General features: G+C 39.6%; 1 protein-coding gene across 2 annotated transcripts in view; it reads right to left on the bottom strand.

Annotated features, from left to right (window-relative positions):
- hectd4 (HECT domain E3 ubiquitin protein ligase 4) overlaps nt 1-19,074 on the bottom strand; it is a 117,859-nt gene extending 98,785 nt beyond the window's left edge. For both annotated transcript variants that reach the window (XM_079809909.1, XM_079809910.1), the window contains exon 1: nt 18,752-19,074. In XM_079809909.1, the coding sequence (XP_079666035.1) occupies nt 18,752-18,898 (147 nt within the window). In that variant the 5' untranslated portion in view covers nt 18,899-19,074. The remainder of the gene's footprint in view (nt 1-18,751) is intronic.
- Between the last annotated feature and the right edge of the window lie 5,127 nt (nt 19,075-24,201).

Below are 24,201 nucleotides of genomic sequence, written 5' to 3'. Positions count from 1 at the left end.
CGGACCTCAGGTTTGGGCTTAACATGTCAATGTAATGGTCGGGTCGGGTCGGGTTAAAGGATCTCAGGTACGGTCCGGGTTCGGGCTTCAGTTTAAGGCCCATGCAGACCTCTACTTTGATCCTGAGTTTAGGAGTTTAGCTGTGACATTAGTAGTGAACAACCAATCACATGCTGTGGATCAGTGAAACTGAGATTCACTTCTCGCGAGAGAAGGAGAGAGATTTTTTTTTCTCTTCTGCAGAATATTATATGATTGAAAAATATTAAGAATTTGAACAAATTTACACAGCAAGAAGAAAAGAGCTGTCTTTGAAAAAGGACAACTTAACCCTTAAACCCGAACCCCTTAAACCCGAACCCCTTACACCCCGCGCGGGAAAAAATGAGGGGGGGGGGCTTACTAAGCAACCACTGAATGTAATAACACAAAATAGGTATCATTTTAAAGCTTAGAATCTCAGCTTTCTATCCATTTTGGGAAACTCTAAACGAGTGCTGAGTAATTCATCTAAAACGGAGTGTACTGCCCGCGGGCGCCACCTAGCTGTGAAAATTAATTGTCATATTTTTCAAAACTACTGCATTGATCAACACAAAATAGGTGTCGAGTCTAAACTTCACAATGAATGTAGCCATTATGAGCATCTACAAAGTAGTGAGGAGTTATTTGCTGATAAAATGAAAAAAAAAAAAATCTTAATTTATGGAGGAGGGGGTATGTTCTGCAATGTGTCAATCACATCATACAGCTCAGATAGTCATGTGTCATTTGAAAGGTCTCACGGAGCAGAATACAACAAGCCTAATTGTTTTGGGCTTTGACTAAAATTTCAGCGAGTTTTTGTAAGTTAAGTCTGACAAGACCCATATGTAAATAATACTGATGCAGCATTCACGTGACGTTTTTTCACTTGTAACTTCATGAAACGTGGAAAACGACATCATTATTTACAGCAGATTCTCACGATTAAAAAGAGCCCAAAGTCACCATAATCTGTCTTTTAGATCTAAAGATATTCCTCGTTGAAGTATGACAGCACAGACGCACATGAGCGTTTTCGCTGATAACTTCATGAAACAAGCTCTGATCGTTAAAAATTATCTAGCAGATTCTCACGATTAAAAAGAGACCAAGGTCGCCATAATCCGTCACTCGGATCAGAAGTTATTACTCGTGCAGTTATATACATATCCATTCTGTATCCTGACAGAAGCACATGCTATTGTTGCACTAAATTAGCGTTTATGCTTGTAACTTCATGAAACATTTTCCGATCGTTGAAAGTGGCACATTCTTATTTACAGCAGATTCCCACGATTAAAAAGAGACAAAATCCGTCACTCAACTCAGAAGTTATTACTCATGGAATTATAACCTGACAGGCGCAAATACTCTAAGTTATATTGTTGCACTAAAGTCGCGTTTATGCTTGTAACTTCATGAAACATTCTCCGATCGTTGAAAGTGGCACATCCTTATTTACAGCAGATTCCAGGGTTTTTCCTGCATTGAAAATGTTGGCGGCCGCCAAAACAAATTTTTGTCCCGCCAAAGCCTTATTTGATCAGTGATTGCGATTTATGATAGGGCACATGTTAACTGTGACAGAGAGAACGAGCAGAGCCCTCCTCCACGCGCACTCTCTGTCTTCAAAATAAGCACTGTCTAAAGGCCAATTTATACTTCTGCGTCGAGTACCCTGACGCGCACCTCTCCAAAAATGTAACAACGCGTCAATTCTACGCGGACCGCAAGCGCTGTGATTGGACTGCCAGAACCCCTACCTCAGGTCAATAAATAAATAAAAAATCTGCGATAGGAGTGTGTGTGTGTGTCCAGAAATGGGATGATAGTTCCTTATGTCTGCTAGAACACAATATTTTGTAGTCCAGCGATTCTTTATGGTAGTAAATAAATACATAGATCCGCTGAGTATAGTTTATTTATTTTCTCATTAAAACCAAAGATGTTAATCAGTAATTGTATATCAAGAACAGGGACACATTAGGGTATATTTCGTGAATGAAGTCTCCGCAACAGTAATCGATTGCTCGCTAGTGAAAACAGCGGCCACAAGCACTCTGCATGATTTCACAAACGCATTCCAGCGCCAGATCACCTTATTTAACTTTACTAATCAACTAGAGATGCTTAATTTGTATTAGATACAACAACAAGCTGCAAGAAAAGCCGCTCTCTCAAGGCTGCTAATATTCCGACATGAATGTACAAATTCTACACAACAAGCTGCTTCTTCTTCAGCGGTTGTCTTGATTACACCAACATGCCCGAGGACACTGCCTACTAGCGTCTGCATGTGTAATTGCACATTGACGCGGACAACAGCGCAGAAGTATAAATGCTCACGACGGCGTCGGCTACACGCGTAGCCTACGGCGTACACTCGACACAGAAGTATCAATTGGCCTTAGCTTTCTAATATTTCACATATTACGTTAATCAAAATCAAAAGGTCGGAAGACCAAATCCATATTGCACATGGCGCATTCAGACATTTTTTTCCTTGAATTACCGTTGGGTGTGAATTGCGCTCAAAAAACGTTGACTCTTCTCTGACCAGCGGACATAAACCACTTTCAATAAACAGGAAAAAAAATCCTATCCAGTTATGAAGTGTTTTCTGTGTGTTGACATCTTTTGCGATGTTCTAACAGCCGGAATACGCACACAACGCGTCTGCTACTGTCCGATTCGCGACCTAATGACTCCTTTGAACAGAATCATTTAACGACTGGTTAAAACATCTGATCTGTCCAACACTGAACTCACGAATCAGTTTAATCATTTACTCAGAACACCTCTGAAAGGAGAACACAAGTGTGCTTACCCAATTTAGCAAGAGTGGTTAGTAAGAATTAGTTTTAGTCTTTCAGTTTATTTATGTTGATGTTGATGTTAATTTAGTTTAGACTGGAGTGAGGTAAAACCAGAACAAAGTTGTTGTTAGCTAGCTGATCATTTTACTAAATTGAATATGTGGGAAAATGTGACTATTTGTTCATTTTTTAATGCTACTTTTTAATATTGATATGATTATACCAAAACAATTATCTGTAAATAGTGTAAAAAATGAGGAACAAAAACAAACATCAAGGTATCAAAATAAGATAAGCAAAAATTACAAACTGTTTCTTTGAATTTATTGTCAGTATTGCGCTTGCAGATCACGTGGGTAGGGTAATTTTTACTGCGTGTGTGTGTGTGTGTGGGGATGACCATGTCTGTCAGCCACCACCGAAGACCATTTTTGACCCAGGAAAAACCTAGCCTGGATGCCAGCCGAACTTAGCCCCGCCCACAACATTTTTACTCGGGCAGTTCGGTCTGGACTTGATCCATAGAGAAGTAATTATGCCCGAACAGAAACTGTTCGGACCAATGAAATTGTTAGGGCGGGTTTTAGACGATGATGGACAGATGATAAACAGTAACGTAATCATCCACGTCATCAAAGGCGCTTGGGTTGAGTTTGTTCTAATCCTAAACGGAGAACTTGTTCGTATATGCATTCACCTTTACTATTTCTCTCAGAAATGATGATCGTGTTGGTAAGTACTCTGTGTATCCTTAAATTCTTTTTTCACAACACCGGCAAAGATCGTTTACACTCATCTTTTTCTTCTAACGTTAGGCTACTTATTCCAACGTGCGTGCAGAGTGGGTTGCCAAGTTTTTACAACAAAACCCGCACAATTGCTAACGTTCCTCAAAACTTGCCAAAAACAAGCCCAATAGCTTTCCGGGGGGGGGGGGGGGGGGGGGGGGTTCTCCGGGAAAAAAGGCATTTGGGGGGTAAAATGTGTTATTTTGGCAGGGCTGGCTAAAAATCGCATTCCTGGGTCTGTATATCACATAATTGGGGTCGCTTCAACCCACGGACTTGGCAACACAGTGCAGTTGAGTTCTGTTGACATTTGACAACTAACGTCATGCGTTGCGTCGTTGCTCTGATTGGTTGTAGGTCTATCCAATTGAGGTCTTTCCTGGTTCGGTTGAAACACGCCCCATAATAAACAGCCCAACGGAGCAGTATCAGACTCATATTCTGACTAGAATTGAGTATGACGACGTCAGGCTAGGAAAAACCCTGACTCAGACAAAAAAAACCTCTAAAAAATAAAAATACCTTCAGGGCTTAAGGGGTTAAAGAAGAATCTTACTAAGTACAAGTTATGAAGTTAGTTTAGTTGATATATAGAGAGAATTGAACATTTAAGCTCACATGTAGTATTCTTTGTAGCTTTATTTATTTATTTTAAAACTTATTTGTATGACCTTTATATAGGCTATTTATATTAATTTTAACTAAAGTGCCTATTAATGATTGATTAACTAAAATGATACATGTGTAATTGATTAAGGGTATAATAATTACATAAATTATATCTTAATCATTCAGAATTATTATTATTATAAATAAGCATTGTTAAAACTTAAAAGCCAGACGCTTTAGCCTTTAAAAAACATTTGCTATGTAGTGACATTTAATTTGGAGTAGAAACTGGGGGAGTGACTTTATTGCATCAGAGGTGTGTCACTTTGCTCACAGCTGATAGGTCCAATTTCAGTTTGAGATCTCTTATCCAGAACATAACCTGCCCTGGAGCAGGTTAGCCGTGGAGTGTAAATTGCTATGGAGATTAACACTGCTAAAAGCCAAACCCCTTAAATGGTACCTAAAACCCAGGATTGGCACAAACTAAGCTTAAGCATATCTGGTTAGCCAGCAAAACCATGGTAATTCATGGTATAGGCCCCAGTTGTTGAAGCTTATTTTGACCCAATATAATCTAAAATTAGTTACTTGCTTCACTGCTCAGGTCTCGACAATAAAGACTGTCCAATGGCCCAGGGCCAACGTGAAAGACACTTGGGCCAGTTGACAATAACCGTCACTTGCCTGATCAGGCCAGTGCTGCATTGTCATGGAAGTTGATCATAATGTGTTCTATTTTATTACTGACTGTCTTTAACTATATTTAAAATCGATAAGAGTTAGGCTAGTAGTTTTTGGTGTCATCACCTTATTTAATAAGGTTACATGGATAAAAAAAAACAACTAAAACAATAACTAGGCCTTTTTTTTTTTTTTTTTTTTTTGGGACCAGTGAAAAGCATTAAGCCCTGCTGCTGTCCAATTGTCCCTTCGCTAAGCCCCGCCCCCCTTAGTTACTGTTGCTACACCTGACAAGTTTCGCGCCTGGCACGTCTAATACAGTATGTAGGCGCCGGTGTCAGACATTCCCAAGGAGATAATTAGTCATTTTTGGCACAGGTGAAATATCTGAGAGAGCAAGACAAAAGGGACTGCAGTATGCATTCGAGGGATATATCCACAACATATGCAACCGATTAGAGAATAATTTCATCAAAATTGAAGCTAAAGCCTATAGGTCCCAGCGCAAGCAGCACCCGCCTCATATGTTGACCATTCAAATGGGAAACACACAAATTGAGGAACAACTATGTCCTTGCAGAGCAGGGTAAGTGAAATTAGAAAATAATCGAATAATTATAAATCAAACTGCTTATCCATAAAAGTCATATGGAATAAACACAAGACATTAGCCTGACCACTTTGCAATGATAACATTCTCCCGCTTATTTTACTTACATACATACACACATACATACATACATACAGCTTGATCCACAACAATCTGATCATCCTATCGTACCTGTTTATTTCATAATGGTATGACAATCTGATGGGGTATTTTGCACTGTTAAAACCATTTTCCCCAATAAGAATCGTCTGTAAAGTTACACTGAATTATTAAGTTAGTCACAAACGCTAACACGTAGTAGGATTTTTGGTTACACTTTATTTCGATAGTCGACTTTAAACATTCTACTAACTATAAGTAACTTTGCAACTACATGTCAACTAACTGTCATTAGAGTATTAGTTGATTGTCAGTAGACTGGTAGGTTATGGTTAGGTGTTAGGGTTCGGGTTAGTAGAATAAGTTGAATTGTAGTTGCCAAGTTACTTCTAGTCAGTAGACTGTCTGTTGGGGGACCAACAAAATAAAGTTTTAGTAAATATTAATCAGACAGTCTACAAATACTCTAATGACAGTTAGTTGACATGTAGTTGCAAAGTTACTTATAGTTAGTAGAATGTCTAAAGTGGACTATCAAAATAAAGTGTTAACGGATTTTTCGATGCGGTAGGATGGATTGATAGATTTAGCAATAATTTTGCGCTACGGTAGGAAAATCTGACAAGGTAGGACAAATGGACAGAACACCGTAATTTCTCCCCTTGGGTTTTAGGTTTGGGGAGGGGAAAAAATTCCACCCCCCGTCTAAACTTTTAGGATACCGGGTATAAGGTTTGCACAATCCATAAGCACAACGCTTCTGCATATTTCCCTTGCTCGAAAGCTTGACAGACCTTCCACGCCTAGTTACGGTTGCTAAGCCACGATTGGCCTGTGGCGGTTTTTGGGCGTGGCTTAGCGGAGGGTCAATTGGACCCCAGGGATACTACAGACCCCAACTACTGTATCCAACATTTTGGTAAATTTTGAGGAAAATCTTAAATGGGCAGTTCACCCAAAAAAATGTACATTCTATCATCATTTACTCACCCAAGTTGTTCCAAACCTTTATGAATTTCTTTCTTCTGCTGAACACAAAAGAAGATATTTTGAAGAATATTGGTAACCAAAAAATGTATACAGGTTTGGAACAACTTGAGTAAATCATGACAAAATTTTCCTTTTTGGATGAACTTTCCCTTTAAGCCCATTTAAAATCTATATTTATTCTGACGCTTCTTCATTAGACAGTCTGGCCATTTTTAGGTTATGGACAGCCTTCCATGGGCATACTGAAAATCTTTTTGGCAATTTATATGTAATAATTGAATATTAATGCGTAATTAATCCAGATATTACACTATAATTCCAAAATATTAGTGTGTTGTCAGGTAGAAAAAAAAAATGCTTAGTGGTTCCACCATTTAGTAAAGACACTGGCTTAAGTTTCAAGAACCTTTAGTACACTTAACATTCTTCATTTCAAGATGGACATCACTGAAAGTAATGAGTCATACATGTATGCTGTTACTGGATAAACATCTGACTCATTACTTTCAGTAATGTGTACCACAAAACTGAGCTGCATAATTAATAGTGATCACGATTTCTGCTTCTCCCAATTTATTAAACATATAATTGATACATTGTGTAGACCTTTTTCAGTAATACATTTTTTGTGTACGTTCTGACATCTTGTTCAAGCTACATATAGGGAAATTGCACATCATATCGCCCTTCCTAATCTTGTAGTTTGGATTGTTTTCATACATCAAACTTCAAACTCATAGCCATTCATAGCCAATCATAGCCATTCCTGAAGTGAACTTTTGTCTGTATGGTGATTAGATTGGCTATTTCACTTGTAGAATCAACTAAAAGACAGATTTTGTTTTAAACGTTTTAAGGGGTGGTTCATTATGATTTCACTTTTTTAACTTTAGTTAATGTCTAATGTTGCTGTTTGAGCCTAAACAACGGCCGTTTCTTAATATGCATTCTTGTCTGCACTTGTGTTCTCATGGACTTGTGAAACGTCATCAGTCGCTGCCCAAGTTCTGTTCCAATTCAAAGTAGGGCTGAAAGATATATCGTTATCGTATCTATATCTAGATATGAACTTTCAAGATATTACTATCGAAAAAAGCAACGATATAGATTTCCCCTCTCCGCGCTCGCCCTGCATACAACTCTGGCAGTCACAACAAACATCAGTTTTACGAGTGCCCTTGAATGCACCGCTAAAGCCAGCGCGCACACACTACCAGGGACGTGGGAACTATATTGTGAGAGGGGGGGCGGCGTTTCCATGGTGACGCGTCATTGCTTGTCACGTGACACACCGCAGCAGCAACAGCGCTCAATGAATGATGATCTGCTTTTATGTCATTTTTTCCTTTTTTATTCAGAATATTCACAAATGTGTTAGCTATGGCATGAAATATCTGATATTCCTATTGTCAAATACATGCAAGTGGAAGTATATTGTTGTTTAAACACCTTTATAACGATCGCGTTAGTTGAGCTGTATGCGCGATGGGCGCCGCCGTGTTAGTTTGTGCCGCTGACGCAGTTCAGAGAATCGTATCTGTTGGATTTACAACCTCTATGTTTACAACACGTGAATTCATCCACTTCTCCCGAAATACTTAAAAGTAAGTGGCTGGTGAACTGGGAATAGAATAGAGTAAACATTGAAGTTACTTACACAATGTGTATCTGAAATGAATAAAACGTGTCGAATTATAATGGAAAGGATTATTATTACCTCTTCCATAGACATCAGTGTGTATTTTACAAACTCTAAATGTATTGTTTTTTTAGTACTTATGTGAATTTATATGTTTGAAACCTAAAATAAACAGTATGTGGTTGAAAACACTGAAAAGTTGTGATATATGACAGCTCTGAGCGCGCCTGTCTCTGTTGATCAGGTGATGCACTTGATACGTGCGAAAGGCTTAAAAACAATAAATTTTCTGACACAAATTTTTGAAATGTAGGCTTAAATCAAACACATTTTAATTCAGATTCTGGTTTTCACCGAACACGTAGTCATTTCGTATTGTATCGATATATCTGGCATGAAAATCGAGATATGAAATTTTGTCCATATCGTTCAGCCCTAATTCAAAGATCACATCTAGCCAAGTACAGTTAAAATCCCCAGATGTGTCCTTGATCCACCCCTTTTATAGAGGATGCATTGAGTGGTGACTTGTGTGGACTAGAGACCAGGTATCCCAGAATGCATCTCGTAGACTCGCAAGTCAGAAGTTTGTGTACTTGGTATTGAGAAAAGCAAAGTCACGACGCTCAAAGTTTAAAGAAAAGGGAGATATTTTCTTTTAAAGTAGACCCTTTTCACATTTCCGGGTTTCTCATGCTGTGTTCACACAGAACGCGAATAGAGCATCTCGATTCTGGAGCGAGTGATTTCCATGTTAAGACAATGTAAAGACACGTTGACGCCCGTCCGGAGGTCCTGCGGCGCAATAGACGTGAATTGAGCATCTTGCGCGAGTGATTTTATTTTGTGCTTTTTGCGCATTCACGCGTTGAAGCGAATTCGCGTCTGATGCCCGAGTTGAAAAATCGGAACTTTTGCGTCGGTTTGCGCCGCGTTAACCAATCAGGAGCCTGCTTGCTGCTGTCACGAGGTGAATTGACGTGATAAACTAATGGCAAGTCAATAGCGGATGAAAAACCCAACAGAGAAACAGAGAAAAGAAACACTAGAGAAAGTGTTAATGTGTCACAAAATGTAGTTTTAAGACTTTTTCAGGCGAGAATGCACTTGTTTAAAGCTAAAATCTGTGGTTTATTTATAAAGATAGCTCCTATTTGAAAATTATATCTGGCGTTTTTGGAGTTGTGAGATTCAGTCGATCGCCGGCGCTCAGTGCTGGTTAACCCGCAGAGAACAGCCTTTCCTCGGCTAGTCCTAGATGTCTGCTGCTGGCTCTGATGTCTCTGTAGTGGTTAAACATGAGATATAATTTGTCTTGTGTAGATCTAGCGGGCGATCTTTGGTCTCATGAATACATAATTTGTTTCCTGGCAAATCGTTTTGGCTGAGGGCAAAGTGATGTTTCATAACTTTATATTTTTAGCCTATTTAACTATATCGTTGTAGCCTATTAGTGCGGACTTTGTATGTTTGACTGAATTGTTTGTTTTATTTCTTACTTATACTTTTATAATGGCAATCATTGATCATACATAAACTGACATTTAACAAAAAGACTGGGTTGTGTTTTATGTTATATTTAATTTTATTACAGTGATAATCATTTATGCACACTTGTCTGAACCACATTTGTGTCTGGCTATTAATTTAAGATTTTTTTAAAGACATTGAGTCGATTTGTTCAAACGCTGATTCATTCAAGAATGAGGCGGTCGTTTACGAATAGTTCATTGAATCTTTGATTCTATCGATTCATTCAAAACGCTGAATCATTCACTAACACGTTGTTGCTGTGACACTCGTTCTGCTGTGATCTTTTGGAACTATTTTCGCTGCTGAAATAGAACAAAAACACTCAATATTGCATCAAAATGTAGGTGACGTAATGTTAATAATTGTTTTTGGAGCTGTCATTTGAAATCAGTGTCCTTTTCAGTCGTGATGTTATTCAGGAAAACAGCACTCTTGGTAATGTGACATTGCACCTGCATCATGTTATAAATATAAATAAACTCCACATTTTTACGGCAGTGTGTTAACGGAGTTTCTCTGTGTGAGCGGTGCACATTTTCGATTTCTCCTCGAGGCGCTGCGTGAGCGTAAACAGTGTGTTAGTTACCGTCAGTTCATTATACATTATTATCATTCACTGTCAATCGCCACTTACAGTAATGAATGCAGAATCATTCTTGCATTTGGGTGATTCCCTAGTTATTTTTGTTAATGACGTTTTATCAGGCTACTTGTCCGTCGGGCAAGTAAAATTCTCTTTCACTTGCCCCTTCAAAAAATCCACTTGTCCCGGACAAGCGTTAATGTCGAGCCCAGCCCAACTGGATATTGTTCACTTAAAGCATAACCGCCTGTATTTACATGAATACTCATCAAGACAGCCATTTTGACATAACTGTGTGTATTTGACAGTTCGAGTGTGTAACAAGGCATGAAACAGAAATGAAAGGATCGCACGCTTTCAGAGAGGCGGCTTGTACGCACGTTTCGGTGTGTGTGTCAGACAGCAGACAGCGCGAGACTGCAAGGAGTTGTTTTTTCGCAGGTCATTGCGTTTAGTAACTCTTTTTAATGTCAAGCCAGTCACATAAGTAACAGTCATATGCCCAGTCTATTCTCGGCTATATGCATCGACCGAAAACATTTTCACAATGTTGAAGTAGCCTATTAAAATCATTTAGATATTGCGTGCTGTTGCGATATGCATATCACGATATGTACATTTGGGATATTTCTATAATTTCGATATATATTGCACAGCCCTAATTCTGACATTAAAAAGTAACTTAAAACCACAATTAACAGTCCGGTTTCTACAACTTTCACTTAGGAGCAAAAATCTTCCATTAAATTTGAAAGAAAGAAATATTTCACATTTATCGTGATAATTATCGATATCGACTGATATGAAAAGATTTTGATCGAGATCCTTTTTGGCCATATCGCCAAGCCCTACACAGCGGTGTAGAATAAGGTAAAATATGTGAAAAATTATGTTTTTTTAAACGAAGCATAAACCCATGTTACAGTGCTCCCCATAAACACAACCAAGCCTTCGAAAAAAGCTGATCAACCAACACTTTAAAATTGCCATTCAGCAAGCTGGACATGATCAAAATAAAGGCATACAACAGACTGGAAGTGCACAATGGCAATTATATGGCAAACACTGAAACAACAAGATGGCAACTAACAAATGGCAAAACAACCAGATGGATCTAAAGGAATAGATGGGGTTCTGTATGTTTCTCAGAAGGGCACAGCCTGTATTGGAGTGCTTTGTAGTCTTGCTACAGTATTCAGTGCCACAATAAGCAAATAAACAAATAAAAAAAAATAACCTGGGAAGCAGAAATTCCCCTTTTAAATTACAAATGTTGACACATAAGTTGCTGAGTTGTAACGGTGGAAGGGCATTTTTGACATTGCAGAAACACTGATCTATATAATATCATATAATATATAATTAGTGAGCAGAAAGCTGTAGCAAATGGTATTCATCACTAAACGTTTACAGTTTGCTTTACATTGTGATACCATGGTTGAATACGTAAAAAAAAAAGAAGAATATTTTGAAATGAAAATGTATTGGTTTATTACTTAATTAGAAGCACAACGATTAAGTTACGCTGTCTGTTATATAGGGAGTACTGGACAGCAATCTAGAAGTTTATTTTTAAAGTGTAAGTATTTTTGCCGTTAAAAAAGCAAGACGCAGGTTAGCGTAAAAAAAAAAAAAAAAGAGCAAGGTCTATAGATGTGTTTTTTAAAAGTTGAATTTAACTTTTAACTTTAGCGCCGCATTTTTAGAGATGCTGCAAAAGACACAAGACACAAATCCAACAGTCAAACATCCGACTAAAGCATGTTTTCATAGAGCTGGACCATTTCACTCACATTTGTAACTAAAAATGGTTGTGTGCGAACTGCAAAATGTAGATTGGAGCACATGTGCGAATAAAAAAATCCCAGCGGATCGGTTTTCTTAAAGCAGCACTAGGTAGTTTTTGCTCTCGGGGTCCCCCTACAGTTGGGAAACAGTATTGTCCTCTACTACTGTCGTAAACTGTCATCCTACATCAGCGGATGCATCGCACATGCATTTGTTGACATGACAACTATGATAGCCCTGAACACTGCAGGAGTTCACGTGTCTATGGAGTTCACATGCAGGTGTTCTGCTTGCGTGGCGTGTGAAATGTCTTCATCCCAGGTACAGTGGCATATGTTTCAGCATGTCATATGAATATAATTTCATGGGTTTTATTTTTTTCAAATGCCAAATGATTGCGATGCTCACGTTTACAAGCCAGCGTCATTATAGTAGCCTAGTCTATTGGTTCCCGTTTTACAGAATCTATATAATACTTCAATTCAATGCTTGAGTGGTAGGTAATAACCATATATCGTCAATATTATAATATCAATCTACCCTAGATGAATCTGCAAATTTGAAAAATCGATTTGCATTATAGATTGAGGCAAGACAACCAATATCACAGACATGTTAGGTATCCTAAAATATGATTTTGTACGTCTTATCATATGCATTTACCATAGGTATTTACTTGCAAGAATGTAGCCCCTCCTCCTCCAGCTCACGGCAACGAGCAAACGCTGGCCCAATGTTGATCCTCGTCCTGCCTTTAATCCGATCACTTTCTCGTTTCCTCTTTTTGCTTTCCTCAGACAAAACCTTTGCTTTCTTATTTTTCTGTGCTGCTTCGGCCATGACTATAACATTCGGCAAACAAATGATAGTTTGGCTCTCACGTCCGAAAGTGGGGGTGGTGGTGGAAGTGACGTATATGCCGTAAAGCAGTCGAATTTTGTAGTTCTTTTTGTTCTCGGGTTACTACCCAAAACCCGAAGTTTAAAAGTACGATTAAAAACGATACAGACCCCGTCAGGCTATGGCAGACGTGTCATTCAACCTATTGTAAGTCGATGTATCATCACAAGAGGTTTGAAAATATATTATAAAGGTTGAAAAGTTACCTAGTGCTGCTTTAAATGTAAGATCATAAAAAGTCTTCAATACCTTAAATGGTATTGTCTTAAGTGTCTTAATAATCATTTAAGGCGTCTTACATTTTGGGGATACAATAGAAAAACATAAATCGTGATACTGCCTATTGTGATTATTAAGCTTCAAAAGGGTAAATGTGAGTGATGTTGTGCGTTCTACAGGCTCGTTCAAAAGCGCTTCAGACTGCTTGAGATCAGTTCACAATCAATGAATAGCGCACATTCATGCCAAGCGATTGCTTATGAACTAATGCTGATCAATTATGACAATGTTTACTTTACAGTGTTTATATAATATGTTGTATACAGTTGTAAGAATGCATATCTTATCCCCCTCATCTGAATTTGAAGGAGCATCCTGCAATAATAAAGCATATACATTTCAAAATAAGAGTCCCGGTGTATTTCGGGCTTGTTTATTACATTAAAGTGGCTACTTTAATCAATTCTAAGTCAGAATATGAGTCTGATACTGCTCCATTGGGCTGTGATTATGGGGCGTGTTTCAACCGAACCAGGAAAGACCTCAATTGGATAGACCTACTTCAACCAATCAGCAACGCATTGTTGTCAACAGAACTCAACTGCACGCACACTGGAAGTAGAAGAAGATGAGTGTAAACGATCTTTGCCGGTGTTGTAAAAAACGTACCAACACGATCATCATTTTTTAGAGAAATAGTAAAGTTGAATGCATATATGAACAAGTTCTCCGTTTAGGATTAGATCTTTGGTGAGTGAATGCTTACGTTACTGTTTATCATCTGTCCATCATCGTATAAAGCCCACCCTGACAATTTGATTGGTTCGAACAGCTCCTGTTCGGGCATAGTTGCTCCACAACGGATCAAGTCCAGACCAAATTTCCCGAACTCAAATGTTGTGGGCGGGGCTAAATTCAGCTGGCATCCAGCCTAGCATTAAAGTCATTTGTCCAATTTCGACCTGGGTTATTATTTGGTACACAAACTGTATGCCCCATTACAGAAAGTAAAGACTAAAAATATGATTTGATGCATTATGCAAATTATTAAATTAATAGATTTGACTAGTATCAGTGTTATTATAGTTAACAAAAACTAAAACCATAAAAAAATATTTACTTAAAAATAAATAAATGTTAACTTGACGTAGAACTTAACTTAAACTTTTTTTTATTTTTATTTAGTTGAAATTAACTTATTTAGTTTCATTAACCTGGGGCCTATACCATGAAGCCGGTTTAGCTAGCTAGCCAGATATGTTTAAGCTTAGTTTGTGCCAATCCTGGGTTTTAGGTACCATTAAAGTGGTTTGGCTTTTAGCAGTGTTCATCTCCATAGTAACTTACGCTCCACAGCTAACCTGCTCCAGGGCAGGTTATGTTCTGGATAAGAGATCTCAAACTGAAATTGGACCAATCAGCTGTGAGCAAAGTGACACACCTCTGATGCAATTAAGTCACTTCCCCAGTTTCTACTCCAAATTAAAGGTCACTAGCTAATGGCTATTAAAGACTTAAGCCTCTGGCTTTTAACAATGCTTATTTAAAATAATAATAATTTTGAATTATTTAAATATAATTTATCTAATTATTATACCCTTAATCAATTACACATGTATAATTTGAGTAAATCAATCATTAATAGGCATTTTGTTAATATTAAACTAAATAGCCTATATAAAGGTCATACAAATAAGCTTTAAATTCAATAACTAAATCTATAAAGAATTACATGTGAGCATAAATGTTCAATTCTCTCTATATATCAACTAAACTAACTTCATAACTTTTACTTGCATTGACGTATAAGATTTTTCTTAAAGTTGTCCTCGACAGCTCTTTTCTTCTGTGTAAATTTGTTTAAATTCTTAATATTTTTCAATCATGTATATTCTGCAGAAGAGTGAAGTGAATCACACTGCTTCTCTCGTGAGAAGTGAATCTCAGTTTTACTGATCCACAGCATGTGATTGGCTGTTCACTGCTGATGTCACAGCTAAAATCCTAAACTCAGGATCAAAGCCTGAGTTGACAGAGAAAGTTGATGATCAGCATCATGGGACCAACAAAGCCTGAATAGATTGGTTTGGTTTTGTCAACTCGAAACTAATCCTGTAACCCTGAGTTTGTTAAACTACCATCATGGTACAGGCCCCTGATGTACCAAACTAAAACAAATAAAAATTAATAAAAAAGACATTTTTAAAAACAACTAAAAAAATTTTTTTTTTTTAAACAACCGAATCACTAAACCTTTTAACAAATTAAAATGAAAGCAGAAATAAATTTAATTCAAAATATTAACAAAAATGTTTTATCAATTTATCAATGATACTTAAACAACTGCATATGTATATTAGTGCTGTCAGCGTTAACGCATGCGATTAATTTAAAGCCCTTAACGCATTAAAATAAATTTAACGCAAAATAGCAAGTCATGCTAGCTGCCCGAGCACCCAGACTCGGGAACTCACCTTCAAAGAGGCCTCGCGAAGCCTTCTATCTGATAGCAAGTCTTCTAGGGAGGCCTGGTGAGGCCTACTTACCTGCTAGCAATATATATGCTAACTGTCAAAGTGACTGCGACTCGGAACACACCTCCAGAGAGGCCTACTATCTGATAGCAATTTATGCCAATTGTTGGAGTAACAAAAAAGACCCTGGGGCTTGTCTATTGCTATTTTCGTAACGCAGTTAGATGATGTTAGAAGTCGGGAGTTTATCACAATCACACTGAGCATCTATAAGCACAAGTAACCCTGGTACGAGGAAATTTCCATCCTAACTCTTTAACCCGATTCTGCTTCTCTGTTTGTGATTAGGCCATTTAAAGCTGTTAAACTCTGGGAAAGTGTTCAGTGATCCTCCTAGTAATCGAAAGTGTGCGCTTTGCTTTAAAGCACGTCACAAGCTTTCACGTCACAAGCCACGTCACGTATTCTGCGATAGTTTCTGAAGAGCGCAATTTTAATGATGTACCGGAGTCATACAGTAAGCGCATGAGAGTCTGATGCAACAAACATTTGTGTTGTTTCCACACACACACTCAGGGAAGGATAATGTTTGATTTGTCATGTGTACGGTGTTGTGATTAGTAATCGTAGGTTGATTTAGGAGTTTTTGCCATCTCCGTGTGGTCCTGATCGATATTGCAGCTTGACGTCTAAAATGAAAACAATCTTGTTGTTGTTGTAAATTCTGTAAAGTTTATTATGTAATGTTTTTTTTTTCATGGGTGCTCAAGTGTGTATACATTTATTATATAATATAATTATATGGACTCATTATATTTGGTTATTTGGTGTCATTTTGGAGTCTCCAATGATCCTTAAAGCTTGCATAAAATAAAATTGTGAGAATGACCCTTCATTCTTATTGTTTACTTTGGATATAGCAAATTATGACAAAATGAATGTGTTGAATGAGATAAATGGTGTATGATTAAATTCACGATAAGTGTGCGATTAATTGCACAACAAATGTGCGATTAATCGCGATTTAAAAAAATGTAAACTATTGACAGCCCTAATATATATATATATATATATATATATATATATATGCAGAAATAGTTAGTTGGGCCCCTAAAGTTTCTAAATGCGCTCCTAACACAGGTGCTCATTGGGAAAAAAGTAAGCATCAAGCCCTGCCATTGGAAAAGTAGCGCAGTGGAATGGAAAAATGAGTTCTCTGAATGGCATTAGGTAATCAGAAGGACCACTTGAACACTTGCAAAGTGTTGCAAAGACTGCAAATTGTGGTATTGGGACACTGACACTAGGTGCGTCCCAGTTTGCGTTCTATTCTATGCCATTTTCTAGTATAAAAAAGTGTGAGTAGTGTGCTCACTTCATAATGAAAATTCCAAAAAGAAAAAGTGCACTTCAAATACACGAATGATGTACTTAATTAAGCAAATAATAATAACTTCATGCACTCAACTGTTGCAGCTTTTTTTATTTGGCACAAAATAAAATTCATATATAAAATTAGAAATCAGAATAAAACCGCAATTTTATATAACTTATTTTTACACCCATTTTCTCTGATCTCTTAAGAATTTAGATAAAAACAGTGTAAAAATGTATAAATCAATAATAAAATTAAGAAACAAATAAATATTTGGATTTGCTTAAAATAAAAAAAGTTCATATTAATGAGTAAATAAATGAATAAATAATACATCTAAAAGTACAGTACGATTATGATTACGGGAAATTTTAATAATGTAACTTTCCAAATAATATTTTAAACATTTACAATTTTAATTTGTCAAAGTATAAATTGGGTCTTTTTCCAATAACTGTAAAGCTGCTATTATTACAGGGTCCCACATGAGGATGATCATATTTGGGGGTCTGTGGCATCTAAAAGATTTAAAGCCCCTGCAGTACAGAGCATTGTGTAAGTGCATATAAGTGCATGGTGTAAGTGCATAGTGTACAGTGCGTCATTTGAGACACAACTAGTGACTCAAATTACACACCTTCTCCGATATATGATACATACATTTACATGATATGATACAGACGCCGAGGTTTTCTTTAATAAGATCATCTTTGCCCACACAAATCCACAATAAATAGTAAGCCATTCTGGTCTCCTTTTCAGCATACTATTTGGGACGCACTAATTCTAATCTCGTATACTACTTAGGGTGGATAGTATGCGAAATGGAAACAACGCCCTTTAGCCGTGACTATATGCCTATAATCGCAATGTAACACGGCTATTCGCATTGTTGTTGTATTACTTTAATAAATGACTTATGGAGGAAATGACATTGGTCAGGACAACACTTGTGTTACTATAACAGTGAGCAACATTACATGTTAGGGGAAAAGCCCTATCGTAGCGCTAAATGTTACTATTATACATATAGGTTGCATTTTATGCAAGTATTTTGCAAGTATTTTGACGTCCTGCGTTAGAATTGTAACATGAATCCTACGGACAGGTCAATAGCTGCCTGCCACACGCCAGTGAGAGATTCAACTCCTCCTACTAGCCTGTCGAAGCTATGCTAACGCGTCAAACATCGGAGACAAGCAAGAACTGTGAACCTGTCATTATATACGGCACAGAAATGTGCAATAACAACCTCAAGGCAGGGTTAACAAGCTTCATTAACATCAACGTACATCGAGTGTCCGCTAACATCTATGTTTAGCAATAATATCTGATACTTCTCACGTAACGGGCTTGAAAACAGACCGTGCATGTTTACACCAACTAACATCAATAGAATGCCACGATAAATGATTTAACACTTGTTAAAACCATTGCGTGCTTCATTTACTTGAGGAAATGCAACAACAAAATCTTATTATTAGCATGCTGCTATCTGACAAGCCTGTTTTGGCCGAGCATTACCCAGCCGAGTTAGTTAACTTTAGTGTTAAGCTAATCAAGTTGACATCTAACAATATAGAGGTTCCTCTGAATGAAACAAATATAATAAATGCACACCTCCTGCTCGGATTCCCCTTGTTCAGACACTCCGATTTCACTGGGCAGCTCTGCCAGGTCCGTGACCCGAATTAGTCCATCGTGAAGGAAAATAGTCTCTTCCTTCACTGACAGCCACTGGGAAGAATCCACAGCACCTGATCCCATCTCTTTCTCCTCCGAGGCAAAATGCAAAGTGGTCAAACATCAAATTCAACGTACGACGGGATCAGATTCAGCTTGAGCCGGCGACAGATATCCTGCATCATCACTGAGCGCGCGATCACGGTGTACGACGCCCATGCGAGGCCTGGCTTGAACGCTGCAGATCGATTCGCCAGCTCAATAGGCTCCTGTGTTATCGGAAAGGTGGGCGTGACACAGGCACAAATTTCGCTGTTTATATATATATATTAAAAAAACACACTTCTGCATTGATATTCGCGTTTAACTAATTCTCCAGCTGAATTAACGACGCTTCAGTCGCATTTATAAATCTTTTCCAGCTGTTGGTCAGAAACCACACCATACTAAACCAGTTCAGTTTGAGTATAAGCGAAACATTGGATTTCATTTAGTGCCTTACTGCCTTCAATTGTAAATATATATATTTTTTTAAAACACGCCGGATCTGCCATGGATGTTTGAATGTGTTCCTCTCTCGTCTTAAAGTTACCATAAAATCAAAATTGACAATTTTTTATGGAATATTGTGTAGCAGGTATATAAAGTATAGGCTACTGTCAAATATATATTGTTTAGTAGAATTCACACAAAATTATATATATATAAATACACTGATCAGGCATATTCAGGTGAAGTGAAAAACTCTGATTATCTCTTCATCACGGCTCACTGTTAGTAGGTGGGATATATTAGGCAGCAAGTGAACATTTTGTCCTCATGCAAAGTTGATGTGTTAGAAGCAGGAAAAATAGGCAAGCGTAAGAATTTGAGCGAGTTTGCAAGGGCTAAATTGTGATGGCTAGACGACTGAGTCAGAGCATCTCCAAAACTGCAGCTCTTGAGTGGTGTTCCCGGTCTGCAGTGGTCAGTATCTATCAAAAGTGGTCCAAGGAAGGAACAGTGGTGAACCAGCGACAGGGTCATGGGCAGCCAAGGCTCATTGATGCACGTGGGGAGCGAAGGCTGGCCCATGTGGTCCAATCAAATAGTTGAGCTACTGTAGCTCAAATTGCTCAAGAAGTTAATGCTGGTTCTAATAGAAAGGTGTCAGAATACACAGCGCATCGCAGTTTGTTGCAAATGGGGCTGCATAGCCGCAGACCAGTCAAGGTGTCCATGCTGACCCCTGTCCACTGCTGAAAGCGCCAACAGTGGGCACGTGAGCATCAGAACTGAAGCATGGAGCAATGGAAGAAGGTGGCCTAGTCTGATGAGTCACGTCACTTACCTGGGGAACACATGGCACCAGGATGCACTATGGGAAGAAGGCAAGCTGGCAGAGGCAATGTTCTGCTGGGAGACCTTGGGTCCTGCCATCCATCTGGATGTTACTTTGACATGTGCCACCTACCTAAGCATTGTTGCAGGCCATGTACCCCCTTTCATGGAAACGGTATTCCCTGGTGGCTGTGGCCTTTTTCAGCTGGATAATGCACCCTGCCACAAAGCAAAAATGGTTCAGGAATGGTTTGAGGAGCACAACAACCTGTTTGAGGTGTTGAATTGGCCTCAAATTCCCCAGATCTCAATCCAATTGAGCCTCTGTGGGACACGCTGAACAAATAAGTCTGATCCATGGATGCCCCACCTCGCAACTTACAGACTTAAAGGATCTGCTGCTAACATCTTGGTGCCAGATACCACAGCCCACCTTCAGGGATCTATCTAGTGGAGTCCATGCCTCGACGGGTCAGGGCTGTTTTGGCAGCAAAAGGGAAGGGGGACCAACACAATATTAGGAAGGTATGCCTGTTCGAAATAAGTGCTTTCCCTTTAATTGTTTATGATGTCACAAGCCAACTTAAATTCCTGTTCTGCCTCCTCCTCTTCCCTTTTGCAATGTAACTGAATGGGAGAGGTAGGTTTCTTTTGACTTCTTGATAATCTTATTTAATCTTAATTGTAATTATTGGTTTTATATCTATATTTTCACTCCAATTTACATGTATAATGTTGTTTTACCCATAGGGTTTTACCTGTGTGATTATTTGCCTTTATAACTTTTTGAGTTATATTTTTGTCTTCTGCCTAAATATGTGGAAATGAGAGCATATGATGACAAGTGTGCATCCTTTATTTTATAGAGAACATTAGGCAATTCACTCGAATAGGCTCCTTATTTGTGTTTTATATCAGGTATGTTTTCTGTTTAATATTGTTTTCTTGTTTAATGCGATTTTAATGTGATTTTTCTTCACTTAATTTATGTTTCATGCTCCTTTTCTCCCCTTTGGCATTGTAACTGCATGGGAGAGAAAACAAGGGCGATTGACTCTAAAGAGGCTGTTTATTTGTGTTTTGTGTCAGGGAATAAAAGATCCAGCGAAACTGCCGCCTGCTCTCCCTTGTCTAACTCAAAGCTATACAATGCAGAATAAAGTGTTTTACAACTGGTGCGCTTGGCATCGCAAGCCACTGGTTACAATTGAGGATTTATTATAAATGATTTATTCATGCACATCTTAATTTTTTGCATACAGTGCGTATGAAGCCCAGAGTAGCCTATACATTGATTTTTCATGTACACTAGGGTATGCATAATTTTACTCGTACACACAAGACATGCGTAGTTTGCATGAAGCACAAAGTAAACATAGTTATTTACACGTACACTAGTCTAGGGTATGTGTAAAGTGATCAAAGAACAAAGAATACTTTTTGTATTTTTTACATGTAAAAAAGATGCGTACAGTGAGCATGAAGCCTAGAGAATAGACTATTGGTTGTGTACACTAGAGTTTACATACAGTGTGCGAGTCCCAAAGTTCGTTTTTTACGCATATGCAAGGGTATGCATACAGTGTTCGACTGCACGTATGCTAAATAAAAACGAAGTATACTTTGATAAAGCTGCACTATGTAACTTTTCCGTCCACTAGATGTCACCTATTCAAAACAAAGGCGTAGTTTGATGACACCAAGTTTGAGTGCAGAATCTTGGGACATGTGGTCTTCACCTCACAGCCGGTGGAAAAGAATCGGGATAGGACATGTTCATGGAAGCAATTATTAACGTTACTGTGTAGTATGAAGCAGAGCAGGACCGAGGAGAGACAGACGCCCTGTCCCAAATGGCACACTTCATATGCACTTTCGTCCATGTAGGGACGACACCGTAGGGTGTCCCATTTGTCAGCAGACTTCTTCCCCACACTCAAAGCAGCATTACATCACAAAAGTGGAGACCGCAAGTGTTTAGGGTGCCATTTGGGACAGGGTCAGAGACAAGAGACGGAAAACCAATTCTGGGTCCAAAACACACAGTGTTGTGGGTTGAGCTCTGGGTGTCACAAGCACGCCAGGCTCCACCCTCTCCCAGACACAACGCTCACTGTCACCCGAATACTGATCACACACACCTGCACGTCATTATCACTGCAATCACCACCTGCACTTAATGCCGCGTTCCAGGCAACCCGTAACCCGTGTTTTTCCAACCTTCTACCCGTGAAAGTGCACTGGAACGGCAGTCAAACTCGTGACTTCCCACCCGTGAACTCGTACTAGATCGATGTACTCCCAGTTACGAGTTTTGACGTCACATAGCCCGCGAAGCAACAATGGCAGCCCCCTACGGATGCGGTGTTTATGAAACAAATATACAAATAACGTAAAATAAAAGGTATAACAGCTTTTCTTGCCGTCTGCGCTTGTTTTCTCCTCCGTTTCCCTCAAACAAGCAAGGAGTAAGCACCTTTGGCGATAGAAATGATTGTAAATGAGCATACACCCAGTACGGTCCGCCACGCTTTGTTTACATCTAACTACCACACAATTCCTTGCGCTCAGGCAGTTTGGCGTGACTTTGCCTGGAACACTACAAAGTCGTGAGTCGTGGTTTGAAGTTGTAATTTACGGGCTCAAAAACCTGCCTGGGACGCAGCATAAGCCCCACGCATTCACTCAGTGACTGTCCCGTCTCGTTTGATCCTGAACTTCCCTTCGTCGTGGAAGTGGACGCCTCCACCACCGGAGTGGAAGCGGTCCTTTCTCAGCAGCAGGGGAACTCCAGTCGTCTCCATCCATGTGCCTTCTTCTCCCGCAAGCTCAACCCGGCGGAGGTGAACTATGACATCGGGAACCGCGAACTCCTCGCCATAAAACTCGCGCTGGAAGAGTGGAGGCACTGGCTAGAGGGCGCTAAACACCCCTTCCTTGTACTCACCGACCACAAGAACCTGGGTTATCTCCGAGAGGCAAAACGTCTTAAGCCACGCCAAGCTAGATGAGCTCTATTCTTCACATGGTTTCACTTCAACATCTCCTATCGACCTGGCGCCAAGAACATCAAGGCGGACGCCCTTTCCCGCATCCACAGCCCCGAAGAGAAGTCAGAGGAGACTGAGCCCATCATCCCAACCCAGTTATTTGTCAGTCCCATCTCCTGGTCTGAGGAAACCCTGCCCTCTGCCAATGCCTCCACCAACGTGCCGCCGGGTTGTCCCCCAGGCTTGCAGTTCATCTCCCGAGCATGACGCACTCCTCTCATCCACTCCTCCCACACGTCACAGGGAAATTGGTCATCCCGGGGTCAATGAAACCCTCTCACTGCTACGACAACGCTTCTGGTGGCCCCAGATGTCATCAGATGTCAGAAGGTACGTGCAGGGATGTAGGGAATGTGCCATGTCCAAGAGTCCACATCATCTACCTGCTGGAAAACTTAATCCTCTGCCCATTCCCAACCGCCCTTGGTCACACCTAGGAGTGGATTTCATCACGGATCTCCCAGTCTCTGATAATTGTACCTGTGTCCTCATAGTGGTAGACCGTTTCTCCAAGTCCTGCCGCCTCCTCCCACTACGAGGATTACCCACTGCCCTGGAAACTGCTAGTATCTAACTAGTATCGGACAGGGGTCCCCAGTTCATATCCAAGGTATGGAAAACCTTTTTCTCCCTCCTAGGTGTGACCGTCAGTCTCTCGTCTGGATACCATCCCCAAACGAACGGGCAGACGGAACGCAAGATCCAGGAGATTGGCCGTTTCCTCCGTACCTTCTGTCACGGCTACCAGGACTCCTGGAACTAGTTCCTAGGATGGGCCGAGTACGCACAGAACTCACTCCACCAGCCAACCACCGGCCTCACCCCGTTTCAGTGCGTACTCGGCTATCAACCTCCCCTCTTCCCGTGGTCAGGGGAACCCTCCGATGTCCCTGCGGTTGATCACTGGTTCCGGGAGAGTGAGAGGGTCTGGGACTCGGCTCATCATCAACTTCAGCGGGCCCTTCGCAGACGCAGGATGACAGCTGACCTTTGGGGTGTTGTAATGTCACAAACACG

Source organism: Gobio gobio, assembly GCF_949357685.1.
Source record: "Gobio gobio genome assembly, chromosome: 2".
NCBI lineage: Eukaryota > Metazoa > Chordata > Actinopteri > Cypriniformes > Gobionidae > Gobio > Gobio gobio.
The sequence above is the reverse complement of the archived record's forward strand: the minus strand, read 5'-3'. Positions and strand labels throughout refer to the sequence as shown.